Here is an 18,242-nt window from a genome sequence, read left to right on the forward strand (position 1 = left end):
CTATGGAATGTTCAAAAATACTGGCTCCCTATGGGGCATGAGATTTCAAAGATAAGGCTGTGCCTACATCCACGACGTGGCTCTCATGTCCCTGCACTGGAGCAGCCACCTGGAAACACAGTGTCAGGACAGCTGTGCAGACAGTTGCAAGGACCACCCCCGAAAGGAGATGTGTCACTTTCGGCTGGCAAGCTGTGGCTCTTGTTCCTCCCCTTCTCCAGACTGTGCGAGTGTGGCCTGGGGAGGTCTTGGAAGTGTGAGTTAAACCTAAGACCCCTGGTGGCCACAGCAGACGAGCAAAGGATCCAAATGCACATGAGGAAGCTTCTGGGATAGGGAGAAGGGAACTTGCCACAGGGATGCAAACCAAGAGCTAACAAGGAGAAAAACTAGGCAAGGACCTGTCTAAAGAACGTAATGGAATTCCCCAAATCCCAGGAAGCAAAGGAGCTACAATGGAATCAAACCTTGTACTTTGTGAGGAGGTGGCCTCTCTTATCTCTTCATCCCCCTTCCTTAGTGACCAAGTGAACTTCCATGGTTTTCATTCCCATCCACTATCCATGACGCCTAAATGTTTATCTCTAGCTAACAGCTCTGTAGGTACCAGACCCCTAAGTCCATCTGGATGTCACACGCACTCAACTTCCCCCACAAACTTACCCCTTTTCCTTTGTTCTTTATGGCAGTAAATAGCTTTACAACCCATCAAATCACACAGGCCAGAAATCCTTAATGTCCACTAATAACATTTAAATAAGCTAATATATCCATAATAGAAAATATTACATAGATGAGATAACACTGGAAGCTCACCAAGACATCCTGTTAAGTCTGAAATTACTTAACAATGGTTACCTCTGGAAAAGTGCCTCAAATCAGGAAGCACTTCTCTTCAGTGCTTGAATGTTAAAACAAAAACCAACTACTACCAAAAAAAAACCAACACTTAAGAATAAAGAAAGATATGGAATGGATCTACTGTTTCACAGGCATCAATGGTGTCTCACCAACAGACTGAGGTTCCAGGAAACCCAAGCCTAAGCTACTTCCTCAGTACAGGTACCGATTACCTGGCCTGCCTTACGTGGTTGGGCTTTACTGTCAGAATTGCTTCATAGAGAAGATACTGTTGTCATTTGCTTTGCTCACATTAAAAGAATGGGCACTTTGGCCTGGTGCGGTGGCTCACGCCTGTAATCCCAGTACTTTGGGAGGCCGAGGTGGGCGGATCATGAGGTCAGGACATCCAGACCATCCTGGCTAACATGGTGAAACTCCGTCTCCACTAAAAATGCAAAAAAATTAGCTGAGCGTGGTGGTGGGCGCCTGTAGTCCCAGCTACTCGGGAGGCTGAGGCAGGAGAATAGCGTGAACCTGCGAGGCGGAGCATGCAGTGAGCCGAGATGCCACTGCACTCCAGCCTGGGCAACAGAGTGAGACTCCATCTCAAAAAAAAAAGAATGGGCACTTCTAGAAGGAAACTCAAGACTCAAGAAACTGTTAATAGTGATTGTCTCTGGAGAGCAGCCCTGGAGTCTGAGGCAACACTGTACTACCTGCAATTGTTGAGGGTGTGCATGCACTGGATATTCAATTGTAAACAACTAAGTAAATAACTGAAGGGCAGGGGGGACTTCCTTTCCTCTGAGAAGTCTCCCTAAACCTTCTTCCAAATTAAAGCAAGACTCCTTATAAGCAACTCTCGTAACATCTGTGGAGCACAGTGAGTGCTGCAGGACTCAAAACTTTCTTTAAATAAACGCTAAGACATGAACAAATGCATGAACCTATCACTGGCTCCCCAATGGCCTTACAATAAACTCTTCAAGTATTACCTTGGCCTTCAAGACCCGTCACAGTGTGGCCGCTGCTTCCAAATGCTACACTGCCCGATGCTTTGCAGGGCTGCCTGGGAGCCTCACCGCTCTCCTGAATGACCTGTCCCCACACACCAGGGCAGGCTCAAGGGTCAGTGCAGGAGTCCCCCTGCGGCTTCTTCCCTGCCCCCAACTACCCTCACACACTCAGCCTACCGCACCCTGGGCTGTACCACACGGCGCAGGATGTGCGTTTCCCAGCAGGACCAGGGCACTGTGTTTATCCTACCCTTTCCGAGATCTCTAATAACTCACAGACTACACTGGACATAAGAGGAGCTAAAAAAAAAAAAAAAATGTTGAATGAATCAATGCTAAAATATTGTAGAAGATAATATAACTTAGTGACTAAAAATAGGGGTTCTGAAGTCAGACCATCTTGGTCCAAATCCTGGCTCTACCATTTAATAGCTGTGTCCCCTTGCACAAGGTATTTATCCTAAATCTGAGTGTCCCATAAATCAGTAAAATGTAGTATATACCTCCAAAGATCTGGGGGGATTAAACGAGATTATGTACAGAGGCACCTGGCACAGTGTTTATACAAAGAGCTCGATAACATTATTATTGCTACCGCCATTGACTTCTATGTTTATTTGCCTTTTACTGTCCCTAAGTACTTAACACTTAAAATGTCCAGTTTTCTCAGTTATACTCAAGAGAAACAAACTGTTAAACCAGGATTATTATATCTGGAAACTACTGTATGAATAAAAGTGATAATCCTCCAAAGGAAAAATGACACTTAAAGAAGACAGCGTTGGAGACCATCATCTCTCTCCACCTTCTTCCGCAAAAGGTTCTTTCAGTGCCCAATTCTAGAAGTTCTAGATTGTACTTTATTGAGGGAGGCTGTAATTCCTTTACACTCCTACACTGTCATCAGCTTCTTGCAAGGCTATTTCTGGGTTTTATTCCAGGTAGCTAGAATTGCAAGATAATAAAGTAAGCAGGGAGTTACTACAATTATGATCTACCCATATAATTACCATAAGGAGACGTTCTAGTCACAATACTGATAAGAAAAAAAAGTCTTTCCACTACAAAATATAGATATATACAGATGTGGATCCCCTACTAGTGACACAAGCAAGTTAAGATACATACGTAGGTAGCTATATAAACACATATGTATGCATATATTGTATAGACGCATGTTTTGTACTTCCTTTCTGCTCCAAACGACTCATACTCACTCCATTAAATTCCACAATATTTACTGATTCCCCTTGATACAGTCTGGATATGCATCCCCTCCAAATCTCATGTCCTCAGTGTTGGACGTAGGGCCTGGTGGGCGGTGACTGAACTATGGTGGCGGTGGCCCTCACGAATGGCTTGGTGCTCTCCTGAGACGGTGAGTGAGTTCTCGTGAGACTTGGCTGTTTAGAAGTGTGTGGCACCTCCCCACTCTCTCGCTCCTGCTCTTGCCATGGGATATGCTGGCTCCCCCTTTGCCTTCTGCCATGGTGGAGAGTTTCCTGAGGCTTCACCAGAAGCCCAGTAGATGCCAGTGCCACACTTTTTGTAGAGCCCACAGAACCGAGAGCCAATTAAACCTCTTTTCTTTGTATATTACCCACCCTTGGCTATCTCTTCATTTTAGGCAATGCAAGAATGGCCTAACACCCCCTTCTATGTGTGAGACACCATGCCAAGAGACTTGGGGTGCATACACATGAAAGCCAGTCTTGCTATAATCTAGTGAAGGACACACACACACACACACAACTAACTGAAGGAACCAAGGCTGCAGTGAGATGCTGGTGGTCCTCTGGGATTGCAGACTCATCCATACATCTGCCCACTCAACGTGTCCACAGAAATGAGCCCACACTGAAGTATCTTACTGGGGCACCTGCTCACCTTCCATCGCCACACAGGGAACACCAGGTTCCACCCAGTCACCCAAAGCAGACACGTCAGTGTCCACCTTGACTCGTCCATCGCACCTACTCCATCCCCGAACCCACTCCACTAACTGAGCATGTACAATCCACTCACTTCCCCTACCTCTGGGCCACTACCCTAACTCAGACTTCGGTGATGTCTAATCTAGTACCAATGCAACAGCCTCTGAAAGATCCCCGTCCCCTAGCCTTACGCCATGCCAACTGGTCTCCATAGCTGCAACCGAAGGGCTTAAAACAAGCAAAAGTGTTTACATGTCACTATGCTGCCTGTATTTCTTCAGGAGGGCCTCTCCAGCCTTATTTTCCACACCTCCTCTCATACTCCGTGATCCAGCCAAACTTTTAATTCTTGAAATGTTCCACATTACCTTTTGACACTTGGAAGTCTTTTACCTGAAACTTGATTCCCTAGCTACTCTCTCTCTCTTTGCCCAATGAGTTCCTGTTCATTCTCTGATCGTCATTCCCTCCTGGTATTCCTCCCTAACCTCTTTAGGCGTGCCAGGTTCAGTGGTTATGCTGGACACTTTTGCTTTCAGGGCTACCCACAGCCCAAGCTGCCTTCTATTTAGTAAGACTCCTTTAACGTGTGGGTCTTTGCGAGAGATAAAGAACATCTCTCTCCATCTCCCTCCATCTCCCTGCTCCCGGGCAACTGCAGTGGCTTGGCAAAAAATGTCACAAAGATGCAGGAGCAATAAGAGATTTTTCAGTGGTAGAAGAGAGTCAAAAGGCCAGCAACAGACATGGCAGTTTCTCCAGTGGCAATGTCACCAGTAGCAAACTTCTAAGCAGGCTATTTATGTGATATTGCCTTGGCTGTGGCCCCATCCAGCCAGCCTCTTTTGGTTGCTGCCTGTTTTTTGAATCCAGTTCCCCGGCCTTCCCATCAATTCTGAAAGCCATCTATAGCCTTCCAATAAATCCCTTTTCTGCTTAAGTCAGCCAAGTCCATTGCCACGGTTGACAACCAAGAATCATGACTGGCATTGTGACACTCTGTGTGCATGACATTAGACTGCACTGCCAAGGCACATTTGCTGGCTTATATTCTCCACCATCTTGTTCATTTTACTCTAGTGCAATGACTGGCACAAAGCAAGCATGCAATGTTTCCTGAACGAATTACTTAATTTCACCAGTCATCAGAGTTGGAAAGCAAGGAAAACGCTTAGTGGAGGACCACAGTGCATTCCTGAAAAACCAATCTCAACAACAGTCGAGAGTCACAACCACCAATTAGAAATACACAGCTTAATTTATTCGCCTATTCATGGATTTAGAAAGTAGGATTCTTCTATCTGGGATACAAACCACCTTCTTAAAGGAGACGAGAAAGAGAAGAAATCAAACTAGGAGAGTCTATTTTATTAAGGTTAGCGAGTTCTACTCTAATAAAACAAACCTAATTGGAATGAATATTGGGGAAAACGTCCCTTCAACCAGGTGAATACCCACTAGTCCTTGAGACCTAACTCAAATAATATATCCTACAAGAAGCTTTCACCACTCCCCACCATCAATCAGCCATAACTTCCACTGTGCTCCCATCTCTCTATTTTAGTACGTAGAAAAGGGTATTATATTTATTTACGTCTCTTCGACCAGACCTCAAAATCCTCTAGGGAAGTATATTATTATTTCCAACACCTAGAAGGGTGTTTGGCATAAAGCAAGAACCAGTGTTTTTGAAATGGAGCCACTCTGCTCTGCTTAAAAGGTACCAATGGAACTGTCCTATTGTTTGCAACTTTTCTGTAAATCTTAATTTATTCCAAAATAAAGTTTAAAAAAAAAAACACACACCAGTGGCAACTGTGTTATGAGCAATTATCACACCTGCCTTACATGTCGTGCAAGAAAAGAGCTTTACCTTGTGCCAGTAGCAGTAATTTTGTATACAGCAAAGTGAGTCTGTTTGTAAAAAGGGAATAATTCCTACTACACAAGACTGCTGTACTAAATGAAGTACAGTGAGTATGCCAAATGACATATGAGCTCTTCTTAACAGGGTTCTGATGAGTATATGTTAGGGCCCTTGTCTACAGTGTTCTAAATGGACTAGCACCTCACCACAAAACAGATACGTACTACGACTAGGATGTCCCCAGGCACAGACCGCAAAGCTGTAACTCAAATCACTATTAAGACTGTAATTACCTATAAAAGTATTCTACATATGTGTCCACGGATGTGGGATGTCCTATTCCAAAATTCCCCAATGAAATAAAAGGGCTACTGAAAACCCAGCTTAACCGACAGAGGTCAGCGGCCACTGCACCCCGTCTCCACCAGCTTAAACTCCAGAAGGAGGCCACGCACCCAAGGCGTGCTAACTGGCTGGCTGGGAAGAGGTGAGCATCTACTGAGAAACCCACTGCTGCCCGCAGCGGTGTCAGGCAGCCGGGGGTCTCCCCGCAGTGGCGCAAAGCGGACTGAAGTCGGGAGTGGCTAGGACCCTGCGCTGCCACGGCGGTGCTCTCGGCCAACGCACTCGTGTGCCCTCCGCCCGCCCACACCAGCGTCGCCTAACGGAAGAAGGCGCGAGTAGCAGCGGCGCAGCCAGGGCACCTGGGGGTGACACATGAGTGGGCGGGCGGTCCAGGGAGCCCCTGCTGGAAACCACACGCTAAACCTTGCAGCTGTGCAGCTAAGGGAGCATCTATTTTCCACTTGAGAGCAACCTGGGCAAGCGAGAACGGCCCGATTTCGGTGCAGGGGTGCATCCCGAGGGGGCGGGGGGCTGTTTCTGCGCGGACAGGCGGACCGAGCAGGGGAAACCGAGGCCACGCTGGATCCGCAGCCCCGAGGTGTCCACGAGAGCTCCGCTCGCGCGAGGGCGCGACGCGAGGCTGCCCGCGGGACCGGCCTGCGGTGCGAGCGGGTGAGAGGGCAGGGCGGCGGCGGGGGCCGGGGGGAGGAGGGCGGCGAGGCAGCGTGTGCGAGCAAGTGAGGGTGTGTGTCCGGGCGTGAGTCTGGGCGGGTGTCGGGAAGGAAGGCGACAGGGAGGGGCGGAGGCGGGGGGAGGGGGGAGGAGAAAGAGCGAAGGGCCCAGACGGGACTCTGGGCGCCCAGCCGCCCGGCTTCAAGCCCTCAAGCCACCGCCCCCAGGCCCCGCGCTGACGCTGGACGGTCCCCGCCTCCAAACCCCCCGCCCCGGCCAGAGAATAACTTACCTGTTTGGCGACAGAATCGCTCCTGCTCGCCCCTCTGACTGACTCCTCCGGCTCACCGTCTTCCCTTTGGGAGGAAGAGGCGGGACATCCTGTTTCTCCGTTGAAGGACTTCCGGTGACATCCAGGGCGACTCCGTCGTGGATGCAGCGCCGGATGCCACAGCCGAAAAACAGAATCTTGGAACTGGTTTAGTAAGATCCAGGTCGAGTTCCTTGTTTTTTATCCGAGTGGCCGGCAGGCTCATGTGTTGTCTTGTTTTTAACCCATCAGCTCTTGCCGGAAGCCGCTCGGAGATAAAACAGGAAGTCCCACCCCTCCCTTAGACAAGGAAAACGGAGAGCCGAAGGAGTCAATCTAAATACGTTGAGCGCGTCGGGCTCGAAGGCCGGCTATGTCGACCCGGGAGGAGCGTCTGGGATTTCTAGAGGGTCCCAGAACGGGTTCTTCCCAGGCCGATCCCGCCTGCTTCCTGCCCTGTCCCTCCACCCGGCTCTCGCCCTCAATAAGGGACCCCGAGGGCGGCGCCGGAAACACGGAGAAGGCCCAGAACGGCGCGGGACCCGAGAGGCCTACGCTGGCAAACGCAGCCCGCTGCGTGTCTGCCGGCTTCCCCGGGACCTGGAGTGGCTCCTGTCGCTTCTGGCGCTCCAATTTCGAGAAATGACTTTCAGCTGTGCAAGGCGAGAATGCTACTTTAAACGATTAGAAAAATCTCTCGAATGGCTCCCCAAAATAAGGTCCTTGTTTCAGAGGCCACAGGAAGCCACCAGCCGAACTCTGATACCAAAAAGGAGACCAAGAAGCGGAATGTGGCTTGGTGACCAGTTTGGTATTGCCAAACTTTCAGCTTTTATTAAAGCTGAAACACCTTGGCTGTTTAAAACGTTCGACAAGGACTTTTTATGAACGTTAACGGCCCAGCACACGGGCTTGTTAGGAAAAAAAAAGGCAGGACATCAGGACGTGGTGGTGAACAGCCCGCCTGCCCCTTGTGCAGGTCCATTCATGAACCTCGAGTTGGAGGCCTTTCTTCTGAAACTCAGAATCTAGTAGGGAAGACCTGTGTAGACGAATAAATACATCACAGCTTGTTAAGTGCTGTGACAAAGACGCGGTGAAATCCTGCTTGAGGTCATCTGCCTTGCTAAAGAGTTTTGACTATGTTGTAGGCGCAGGGTTAGGGATAGGGTAGGGTTAGACTCTGTAATGGAAAGTTATGTGATCAGATTTCTATTTAGGAAGATCATTGGCCGGGCCGGGTGGCTCACGCCCATAATCCCAACAGTTTGGGAGCTGGAGACGGTGGATTGCTTGAGGCTAGGATTTTGAGACCAGCCTGGCCAACATGGTGAAACCCCCTCTCTACTAAAAATTTAAAAATTAACGGGGCGTGGTGGTGCGAGCCTGTAATTCCAGCTACTTGGAGGCTGAGGCGGGAGAATAGCTTGAACCCAGTGCCGCAAGCTGCAGTGAGCCGAGATTGCGCCACTGCACTCCAGCCTGGGCGACAGAGCGAGATTCCATCTGAAAAAAATCATTGTAAGTAATTGGATTTTTTTTTTTTTTTTTTTTTTTTGTACTGTTCTGAGGATAGGCTTTCTAGACCGAATCATCACTCAAGGCCAATTCCAACACAGTTCAGTTTAAATCAGAATACATTCAAGTGATAATTAGTTACCTTTTTAAATAGTTCATAGAGAACTTTTCGTAGACATTATCTGTTTTAATTCTGATTGTAATCCACATGAATTCTCTTATCCACAGTAAGGAACAGTAATTTAGAAGACTCTAATAAACTGTTCCAAGATCACACAGCTAGTAAAAGTGGAACTCAACCTTAAACTCCAGAGTCAACCTTTTCCATCTATCATGTGGACTCATTTTAATAGTAATAGTTATTTTAAAATTCTAGAGAAAAATGTGGAAAACAATTTCCTTACAACAGGTGACCAGCTGTGGATGTTATTTTTATTCCATTAACCAACATTTATTGGGTCCCTGTTATATAAAAGATAAAACTGGGTTCAGCCTTCAAAGAGTTCACTTGAAATTTAAAATTTATTTGAAAATTTAGTACTTCCTACTCTTTTAATAGCTATTTCAGCACTGTTGGTCTTGTATAACAAGGTGATAAATTTCTTAACAATGACAGTAGCACAATTCTGTATATGGATTGGGCATTCTGTGATCTTTGGGTGGTTTATCTTGCTACCTTTCTTACCTTGGGGATTTAGTTAACATTTATCTTCCTCCCTTGAGCAGTGAAGTAAAATCTAAGTTTATGTTTCAGTTCTATTTTGAGTATTTTGAGTTACTCAAACTCTAAGGAAGTCAGTTTGACCTCATTTCCAACTGAGAGATTCCACTGCTCTCATTCAAGACTAATTTTCTGATTCTAAGGAAAAAGGGAAGTCTTTTTTTTTTCCTTCCTCTCTTTCTTTTTGAATGAATAATGCTTGACATGGACAACACAGACTTGTAGTGAATACAGAGCGTCCTAGTGATGAAACCACCTTTGCAAAAATTACAACAGAAAATTATGACAGTGAAAGAGATCTGACCTCACCAACTCCATCTTGCTTCTAAACTCCAAGCTGTCCTTGTTCATTCCTGGGTATAGGCAGAACTAACTTTGGGAGGAACTTAGTTTATAGTATAAGTTTGAAACAAAGATGATAACAGCCCATTCTGAAAACAAACCCCCTTCTAGCCTGGAGACCAGACTGCCTTTGTAGGACTAACAAATTAGCCACAAGATTAGAAATTATGGTTTGGGAGTCATGCAACTAGAGGCCACAAGATTCTAAACCTCCCCAATTGCTCCTAAGGATAACATCACTATTGTAAAACCCAAGATTGGTGCTTGAGACGTTTTTCAGACCCGCACTCATAGATCAGCTAGCACCACTGAGATGGATAAACTGGCTCATCTAGTCCTTTGGCCCCCACCCAAGAACTGACTCAGTGCAAGAGGACAGTTTCAGTTCCCTGTGATTTCATGTCACACCAGAGCAACCAATTCTCCCCACTCCCTGGTCTTCTACTCCCCAAATTATCCTTTAAAAATCCCAGTCTCTGAATTTTCAGGAGACTGCTTTAAGTAATAATAAAACTCTGGTCTCCTGTTTAGCCAGCTCTGTGTGAATTAAACTCTTCATTGCAGTTCCTCTGTCTTGATGAATCCACTGTGTCTGGGCAGCGGGCAAGATGAACTCGTTGGGTGGTTACAGTGACACAAGGAACCCCTGGGGTCAAGACCTCCTCGAAGCCAGCCCCACTTGAGACCTGTTAACCCAAAAAAAAAAAAATCCTTTTCTTATTTAAGTCTAGTTTTCTTTTACTTGCACCATGAAGCAGCCTAAATGATTCAGAAGTTTTATTGCCAAATATACCAGTTACAGTCTTAAGAAAGTTGCAAAGGACAAACTCAGAGCAAAGATTTTCAGTCTTCATAAATTCAAAATGTATGCTTTTATCGTGTCTGAGAAAAGAAAGCAATCAATATATTCACATCTTTTTCTGGGTATATGTGATTTTTTTCCATTGGATAATGAATAGTAAACACTTTTACAATAGCAAGTTGACAAAATGAGGATGTATAAAATTAAAATATATCAACTATTAAATAAATGCCAGGCATTATGCTACAAACCATATATGCATTATTTCAATTAATCTAACTACTCTAAATAGATACATCATTTGCATTTTACAGATGAGAAAAATGACGTTCAAAGAAGTGACGTCATGTTCTCTGATTCTGTCTATATTGGGTACCTGGTGACGATTTCCCTCTGTCTAATACCTTAAACATCTGTTCACCTGCATGCTGCTTCTGTTCTGGACCTCTGCGCTGGATATAGTCCCAACAGAGTGGCTTGCTGGGAGGAGGGAGATACTTTTCAGATAAAGCACTAGCACTTCATCCTAACAACTTCTTCATACTGAGGCAACATTTTTAAATACACACAGAATGCCTAGGATTCAACTGTTGAGAAAAACTGATGTAAGTCTGTTTGTCTCAAAGAAAGCTGTCAGGAACTACAGTTTTATTAACCTAAATGAACACCTGGTTTGATGATGACTATGTAAATGTATTTTTAGCTAATTAATTTATTTCTGCCCATCAGCCAATGAGTGGATAAAGAAAATGTGATATATATACACTATGGAATACTACTCAGCCGTAGAAAGGAACAAAGTAATGGTGTTGGCAGCAACCTGGATGGAGTTGGAGATCATTATTCTAAGTGAGGTAACTCAAGAATGGAAAAGCAAATATTGTATGTTCTCACTCATAAGTGGGAGCTAAGCTGTGAGGATGCAAAGGCATAAGAATGATATAGTGGACTCTGGGAACTCGAGGGGTGAGGGATAAAAGACTACACATTGGGTACAGTGTGCACTGCTTGGGTGATGAGTGCACCAAAATCTCAGAACTCACCACTGAAGAACTTCCCCATGTAACCAGAAACCACCTGTTCCACAAAAACTATCGAAATAACATTTTTTAAACTTTACTATTTCTGGGTAAAATTTACATAGATTTCTCAGAAAAAAAAATATTTAGAATTGAGGTATCTATTAGAGAACTGAGTTAAATTATTACCACTTAAAAACACAAAGTGGTATAGCCACTTTATGAATTTATCAGTTAGCAATGGTTAGGTTAAGCTTAGTGGTTTATAACCAAATCTTAGTAGTTTATAATAACAAATGTGTATTGTTAATTCCCACTACAAATTTATCAAGACATTGCTGGGTGCTACACTCCATGTCTCTTTGTGGGACCCAGGCTCATGGGACTTCCATTATCTGTATTAGAGAGAAAGAGAAGTCAACAAAACTTGCACTGGTTCTTGAAGCTTTGGCCCAGAAGTAAAATATATCTTCTCTGTTCACATTGCATTGGGCCAAGGAAATTATCGTGGCCGCAAGTGACTTAAAAACGATGGGGAAGTGCAATCTTGGCATTGTCAGAAGAAATGAAAACATTTAGTGAAGAGCATTAATGACTGTCTTCACAGGAAAAAAACAGAATCAAATAGACATGATTTCTTGTTTCAGTTTCATCATTTCCTACTGTGTTACCTAAACTTTCTGAGCCTCAGTTTCTTATTACTAAAATAGAATCATGATAAAGATGATATTCACTTCAAGGACTTTGTGTTAACTATGGTAAAAAAAAAAAAAATTGAAAACTGTAGCAAGTTATGCAAATTAGAAATGTATAATATTACTGCTTTGAAAGTGATGGTGAAATGTAGAATAATTGAGAGGATAACGCAAAGCACTTATACCAGGAAGCTTTTAGCTGCAGATAATAGAAATGAACTTCCACTACTTTAATCAGTAAAAAAGTGTGTTGGCTCACAAATTTGTCATCCAGACATAAAGGAGGCTTCAGAATTTTTTGACTCAGGAGTTGAATGTTAGTATCGAGGACCTAGATTTTTCTCATCTGCACTTCAATTCTCAATGCCCGATTCAACATCAGGCTGTAGTAAGATGGCTAGAGTGATTCCAGGGATAACATCTAGAGAGAAAAAAGAGAACTCCTTTTCTTACGATTTTTCTCTTAAGAGAAAAGGAACTTCCCAAAAGCCCCCAGCAAGCATGCCTTCACATCCCATGGCCAGAAGTGGCTCACATACAGTACCCTGAGCTAAGCACTGCAAACAGGAATGGGATTGCCCGTAGGCCTCAGAGATCACCTGGATCTTGGGAAGGTGTCAGCTCTACCTGTGGCATTTGGCTGAGTGGGAAAGGGATGGAAACATGAATAAAGTAAGAATTAGGAAGGAAAAGGAGAAATGGATCCAGGGTAGGAAGCCAATAGTTGTAGTTATCTCAAATATGATTGATTTCATCTTTATAAATGTGATGACCTAATTTAATACATTCAATCAATGAAGTAAAAGAAAGTGCAAGGACAATATGACATCTGTCATTCTCTGTTGAGATTTGAGAGATAATACCAAGAACGTGTGGTGACCTGGGTCCTCACTGCTACTGTCTTTCTGTACCTGGACACTTCCTAGCAAGAGACTTCAACTTCAGAACAAAGAGGATCCCAACTTGTAACTGCATTATACACACCCCAGCCGCACACATAAGTTGCTTTCTAATTATTCCTCTTTAAGAAATTGTTTGTAGAATATCTATGTATAAATGGAAAAATAGAAAATTAAAATAACAAAAATAAGTAACACCATGTATTGAGTGTCTACTGCATGCTAGGTGCTGTGCTAAGTGTTCTACATATATTGCCATTGTGCTGCCAACGACTCTGCAATCAAGATGTTCCCATTCCTACTTTACAGCTAAGGAAACCAAGGCTCAGAGAAATAACATATTTTGCACAAGATTATCCAACTGGTAAAATCTGGAGTCCGAATTTGAACCAGAGTCCACTCAACACACTTTCACCTCTACACCAGTGCTTTCTGAGTTTGCTGCACATTAGAATCACCTCAGGAACTTAAAAAAAAAAATCCCAGGTGATACCCCATAGCAAGAAAAGTAGAAAGTCGGGCAGGGGAAGAGGAACCCAGGCATCAGTACTTCTTAAAGTCCCCAGGTAATTCCAATATGGAGGAAAGTTTGGGAACCATTGTGCTATATTATGTTGCCTCTTCAGCCAGGAATTTAAACCAGAATCTTTTCTTCCAAGGCCAAGAGCAGTGAATGATAGCTTAGGGGCTTATGGTGTATACTCTCATTCCCAAGTGATCCTCTTTCTCAGGAGTTCTGCTTTAGAGTAACTAATTTCAAGTTTCCCTTTCACTGCATTTCTCACCCATCCAAAGCTAAAAATATTACAGGAGACTTTTGTCAACAGGAAGAATGGACACCTGAACCATCTCAGAAGAACTTTTGAATTCATGATCAATGGCATGTTTTACCTAATTAGGATCAATGATCAATGGTGTGTTTTCCCTAATTAGGATAAAAAAGCCAGAAAAAATATTAAGTTTAATTTTCTTCTTACAAAGTAATCACTTAGACTCACCTGGAATTTAGAGAGCATTTAATTTCTGGCCTCATTTTTTTTTTTTTTTTGCTTTGTAATTTTTATTTTAATATAATTTTGGACTTACTATAAAACTTATTAAAAGGACAAAGAACTTCCATATACCCCTCACCCCGATTCTATAATTATTCACATTTTACCATATTTTATGGTTTATGCATATTTTTTGTGAACCACCACAATGCAATTATCAAAATCAAGTTATAATACTTCTCCCTAATAATCAGACCTTACTCATGTTTTTGCACACATTTTTTTGTCTTGTTCCCCTATATTTTTTACGTATAACCTCCAAAAAGGTTTATAGCTGAAAGTTATAGATAAAGCATAAAGTGAATAGTAAAATGAGAAGCCTTAATTCAACTGTTATTAATGATATTAAATGTTAGTGACCAAGCATTCCATTTAAAAGGAAGAGATTACCAGAATGGATTAAGAGGCAAATCTTAGCCATCTGACATCTATAAGATGTTTGTTAAATTAAAAGATATATTTAAATGTCTTCTGGCCTCTATTTGCTTCTGATAAGCAATTAGAGGCCATTCAGATCTTTGTTTGCCTTTATGTTTCCTTATATGTCATTTGTCATTTTTGCTGTCTGCCTTAAAGAATTTCTCTTTATTTTTGGTTTTCCATAATTTGTGATATGACTAGACACGATTTTCATCTGATTTTTCCTGCTCAGCACTTTCTGACCTTTAGAAATCTGTAAGTATATGTCTTTCACAAAATTTGGGAAGTTTGGGACCATTATTTCTCCAAATAATTTTATTTTACTCTGTTTCTCTTGGTTTCCAATTAAATATGTCACACCTTTTGATATTATATGCAGCTAACCAAACCTCTGTCCTCCTTTTCCATTATTTTTTCTCTGACCTTCAGGTTGATAAGTTCTGTTGATCTATCTCCCATGTTCCCTGATTCCTTCTTCTGTCACATCCACCCTTCTGTTAAAATCATCTCATGATTTATTTCAGATATTATATTTTTAAGTTCTCAAATTTTATTTTTTTCCTTATAATTTCTGTTTCTGATGAGATTTCCTATTTGCTTATTTATTACAGATGCATTTTCCTTTATGTCTTTAAGCACAGTTATAATAGCTACTTTGAAATTTTGTCTGCTGATTTGAATATCTGGAGTATCTTGATGTTAATTCTCATTAATTTTCCCATTTATTTTTATTATGACTCATGTTTTCTTATTTCTTAAATGTCTAGCAATCTTGTGGTTGTATCCTAGACATTTGAGAAATATAGTGCAGAGATTCCTGATTCTATTATGTTCCTCTGACAAGCATTAGAGGGTTTTTTGTTTCTTTGTTTTGTTTTAACAGGTAGTTCCTTTGGCTGTATTCATACTCCAAACATTTTCTCTCCTTTCATGGGGAGCAACTAAAATCTCATATAGTTCTTTAGCCTTTGCTGAAAGGATTGAATCTGCCTCACACATGCATAGTTCAGAGATCAACCAGTGATTTAGGCAGAGTATGCTGAATTTGTTGCTTTTTCTCTGTTGATCTCTCCTTTTCAGAGCCCTCTCCCCTTACTTTTACCTGCCAAAGTATCCCTGAACTCTGCCTTCTGGGACTGAAAGTGGGATTTTAAATAAACTATAGATGGCTTCCTTTATTTGGTTATTATTATTTAAAATTTGAAGGAAGCGATGGTCATTTTTGGTGACTAGTCATTTTTGATGACTAATTTAAGTGTCACTTAAAGTTTCATTTCCTTTAAATTAACATTTTTTGTCATTCCATTCAAGTGCCTACTCACAATGGCAATAAGAATATGCTATGAACACTTAACCTCCCACACTAGAATTTTAAATCTGAGTTCTTTTCCAATGCTGTTTTGGTGAATTTCAGTGTGGGAGGTGAGATGATTTAAAGCTTTAGATTTTCTGTTATAGTCAAAGGCATAATTTATCTGACATCTTTGTTCATCCTGCATAAGGAATAACACTAGAATAATGTTTTTAAATAACATGTGTCCACATAATGACATTTTTTTCTTTTCAATTCTATCCAAACTAAAATAGCTCCGAAGTGTTTACTTATCATAACTATTAAGAAATTATACTTGCCAGGCGTGGTGGCTTATGCCTGCAATTCCAGCACTTCGGGAGGTCGAGATGGGTGACCTCCACTTGAGGTCAGGAGTTTGTGACCAGCCTGGCCAGCATGGTAAAACCCCATCTTTACTAAAAATACAAAAAAGTAGCTGGGTGTGGTGGTGGGCGCCTGTAATCCCAGCTACTCGGGAGGCTGAGCCAGGAGAATCACTTGAACCTGGGAGGTGGAGGTTGAAGTGAACCAAGATCACACCATTGCTCTCCAACCTGGGCAACAAGAATGAAACTCAAGAAAGAAAGAGAGAAAGAGAGAGACAGAGAGGAAGGAAGGAAAAGGAAAGGAAGAGGAGGAGGAAGGGGAAGAAGAAGAAAAGAAGAGAAGATAAATTATACTTATTACACCTGCTATCACTTCTCTTCTACATCATGCTGGGAATTAAAAAGAATGCATCATTTTGTTGCTTCAGAAAATCTCCTGCATTCTTGTCTTTGTGTTTTATCAATTTATTAGGACTTTGGACAGCTGAGCAAAGTATAGAACATATCCAACCCAACCTCTGCCTTACAAGAACATACTTCTTAAAGAAGAAAGTTTTCTCAACATGGTAAAGAGGAAGATGAGCTTTCTTACTTGTTAAGTGCTCTGCAATATAGAATGTAGATGTTATATAGTTGGTCAGTGGAAGAGCAGAAGGAATATGTGCTACTGTTAGGACTTGGTTTAAGTTTTTCTGCGTTATGAAAGGCAATAGTATTACAGATCATTATCATAGTTATGCTAGATCTAACCATTGTACATTAAGATAGAAACAAGTATTTTATTTTGTCTTGTATAATCAAGACCTCAAATCATGATTTTTTAGCCATTACATATACAATTAATATTCAAACTTGATGTGAAAAATAATATTAAAAATGACAGATAACACTGAATTCATTTTAAAGTAGACATTTAAAATAGTATAGTACACTTTTTCTTTTTTTAAGAGACAGGATCTCCCTATGTTGCCCAGGCTGGTCTCAAAACTGGGATCCTCCTGCCTCTGCTTCCCAAAGTGCTAAGATTACAGGCATGATCCACCATGCCCTGTCATTAAAATAGTATAGTATACTGTCTACTAAACTAGATTGTGTTTAAAAGTCATTTGGCCCTCTCATGAAATTTGTTTGGGAATTTGTTTTTAAGTGAAGACAGATATCTGTAGAAGTGAGAAGCCAGATAAAATAGCATTTGTTTTCTTTGGTGAGCTTTCTCCTTACTCTGCTTCTTCTAAGAACTTTGTTGAGCATGCCTTAAGGGTCAGGTGCTAGGCTTCGTAATCTCCTCAGCTTAACTTCTTGTCACCTGCAGGAATGGCAGAGTAGTGTCATCTAACTCCGTCTTCTGATTGCTCAAGAGGAATCGTGTGTGTGTGTGTGTGTGTGTGTGTGTGTGTGTGTGTGTGTGTGTGTGACACATTCCAGTTTGGGAATGTTGGCTTCCCATTCAAAAGTGCTTAGGCCATCGTGAAAGCCACATCAGCGGGGGTGAGGGAGCCAGTGCAGGGCTCCTGGGCTTCTGGTTTGTGGCCTCTCAATGAAGGTGTGGCCCCTGGTAAGATACAAGCACTGCTGGGAAGCCTAACACATTGAACATTATTAGCTATTGATACCTCTGCATGGCTTGTTTTCTGTGCTTCTCCCCAGCACTAGCTGCTCCAAGAAAGTTTCAAACTAGGAACAACGTGAAGTGGAGAGCATAAAGACAAGTGAAGTCCAGGAAAGGTATAGCACACCTGGTAGGGAAGACCCCAAAAATCACAGCTGCAGAGTCAAGAGGAAGATGTTAGCAATCATACTGATCACCTAATGTGTGCAGCACACGCCACTGGATGCCTGAAATGCAGAGATTAGTAGGACATGGTCTCTGATATTATAGAGCTTGAAGTTTAATAGGAGGGAGAGAGATGCACAGAAATCATGAATGTGCATTGCAGCATGAGAATGGATGATATAAATGTTGAAATCATTCATTTCAGTGTTTAAAATGTTTCCTGATGACATGCAGTATGCCTGGAACTTTCAAGACACCATGATAGACAAAACAGACATAATCTCTGCCTGTAAAGATGTTACAGTCTAGCAGGAGAGCTGGCAGTTTTTAAATTGTAGAAATACAATCATACAT

At 42.4% G+C, this 18,242-nt stretch overlaps 2 protein-coding genes across 3 annotated transcripts in view; one reads left to right on the forward strand and one right to left on the reverse strand.

The window, feature by feature from the left end:
- ZNF407 (zinc finger protein 407) overlaps nt 1–7,037 on the reverse strand; it is a 458,811-nt gene extending 451,774 nt beyond the window's left edge. For both annotated transcript variants that reach the window (XR_013408133.1, XM_001085704.5), the window contains exon 1: nt 6,970–7,037. The gene's annotated coding sequence lies outside the window, so the exon portion shown is untranslated. The remainder of the gene's footprint in view (nt 1–6,969) is intronic.
- Nucleotides 999–13,175, forward strand: LOC700283 (uncharacterized). The gene is made up of 4 exons (XM_077975092.1): nt 999–1,062; nt 6,472–6,742; nt 7,076–7,160; nt 7,270–13,175. The coding sequence occupies exons 1-4, from the start codon at nt 999–1,001 to the stop codon at nt 7,873–7,875; spliced, it is 1,026 nt and encodes a 341-aa protein (XP_077831218.1). The 3' UTR covers nt 7,876–13,175.
- Nucleotides 13,176–18,242: the final 5,067 nt, after the last annotated feature.

Source organism: Macaca mulatta, chromosome 18, assembly GCF_049350105.2.
Source record: "Macaca mulatta isolate MMU2019108-1 chromosome 18, T2T-MMU8v2.0, whole genome shotgun sequence".
Lineage (NCBI taxonomy): Eukaryota > Metazoa > Chordata > Mammalia > Primates > Cercopithecidae > Macaca > Macaca mulatta.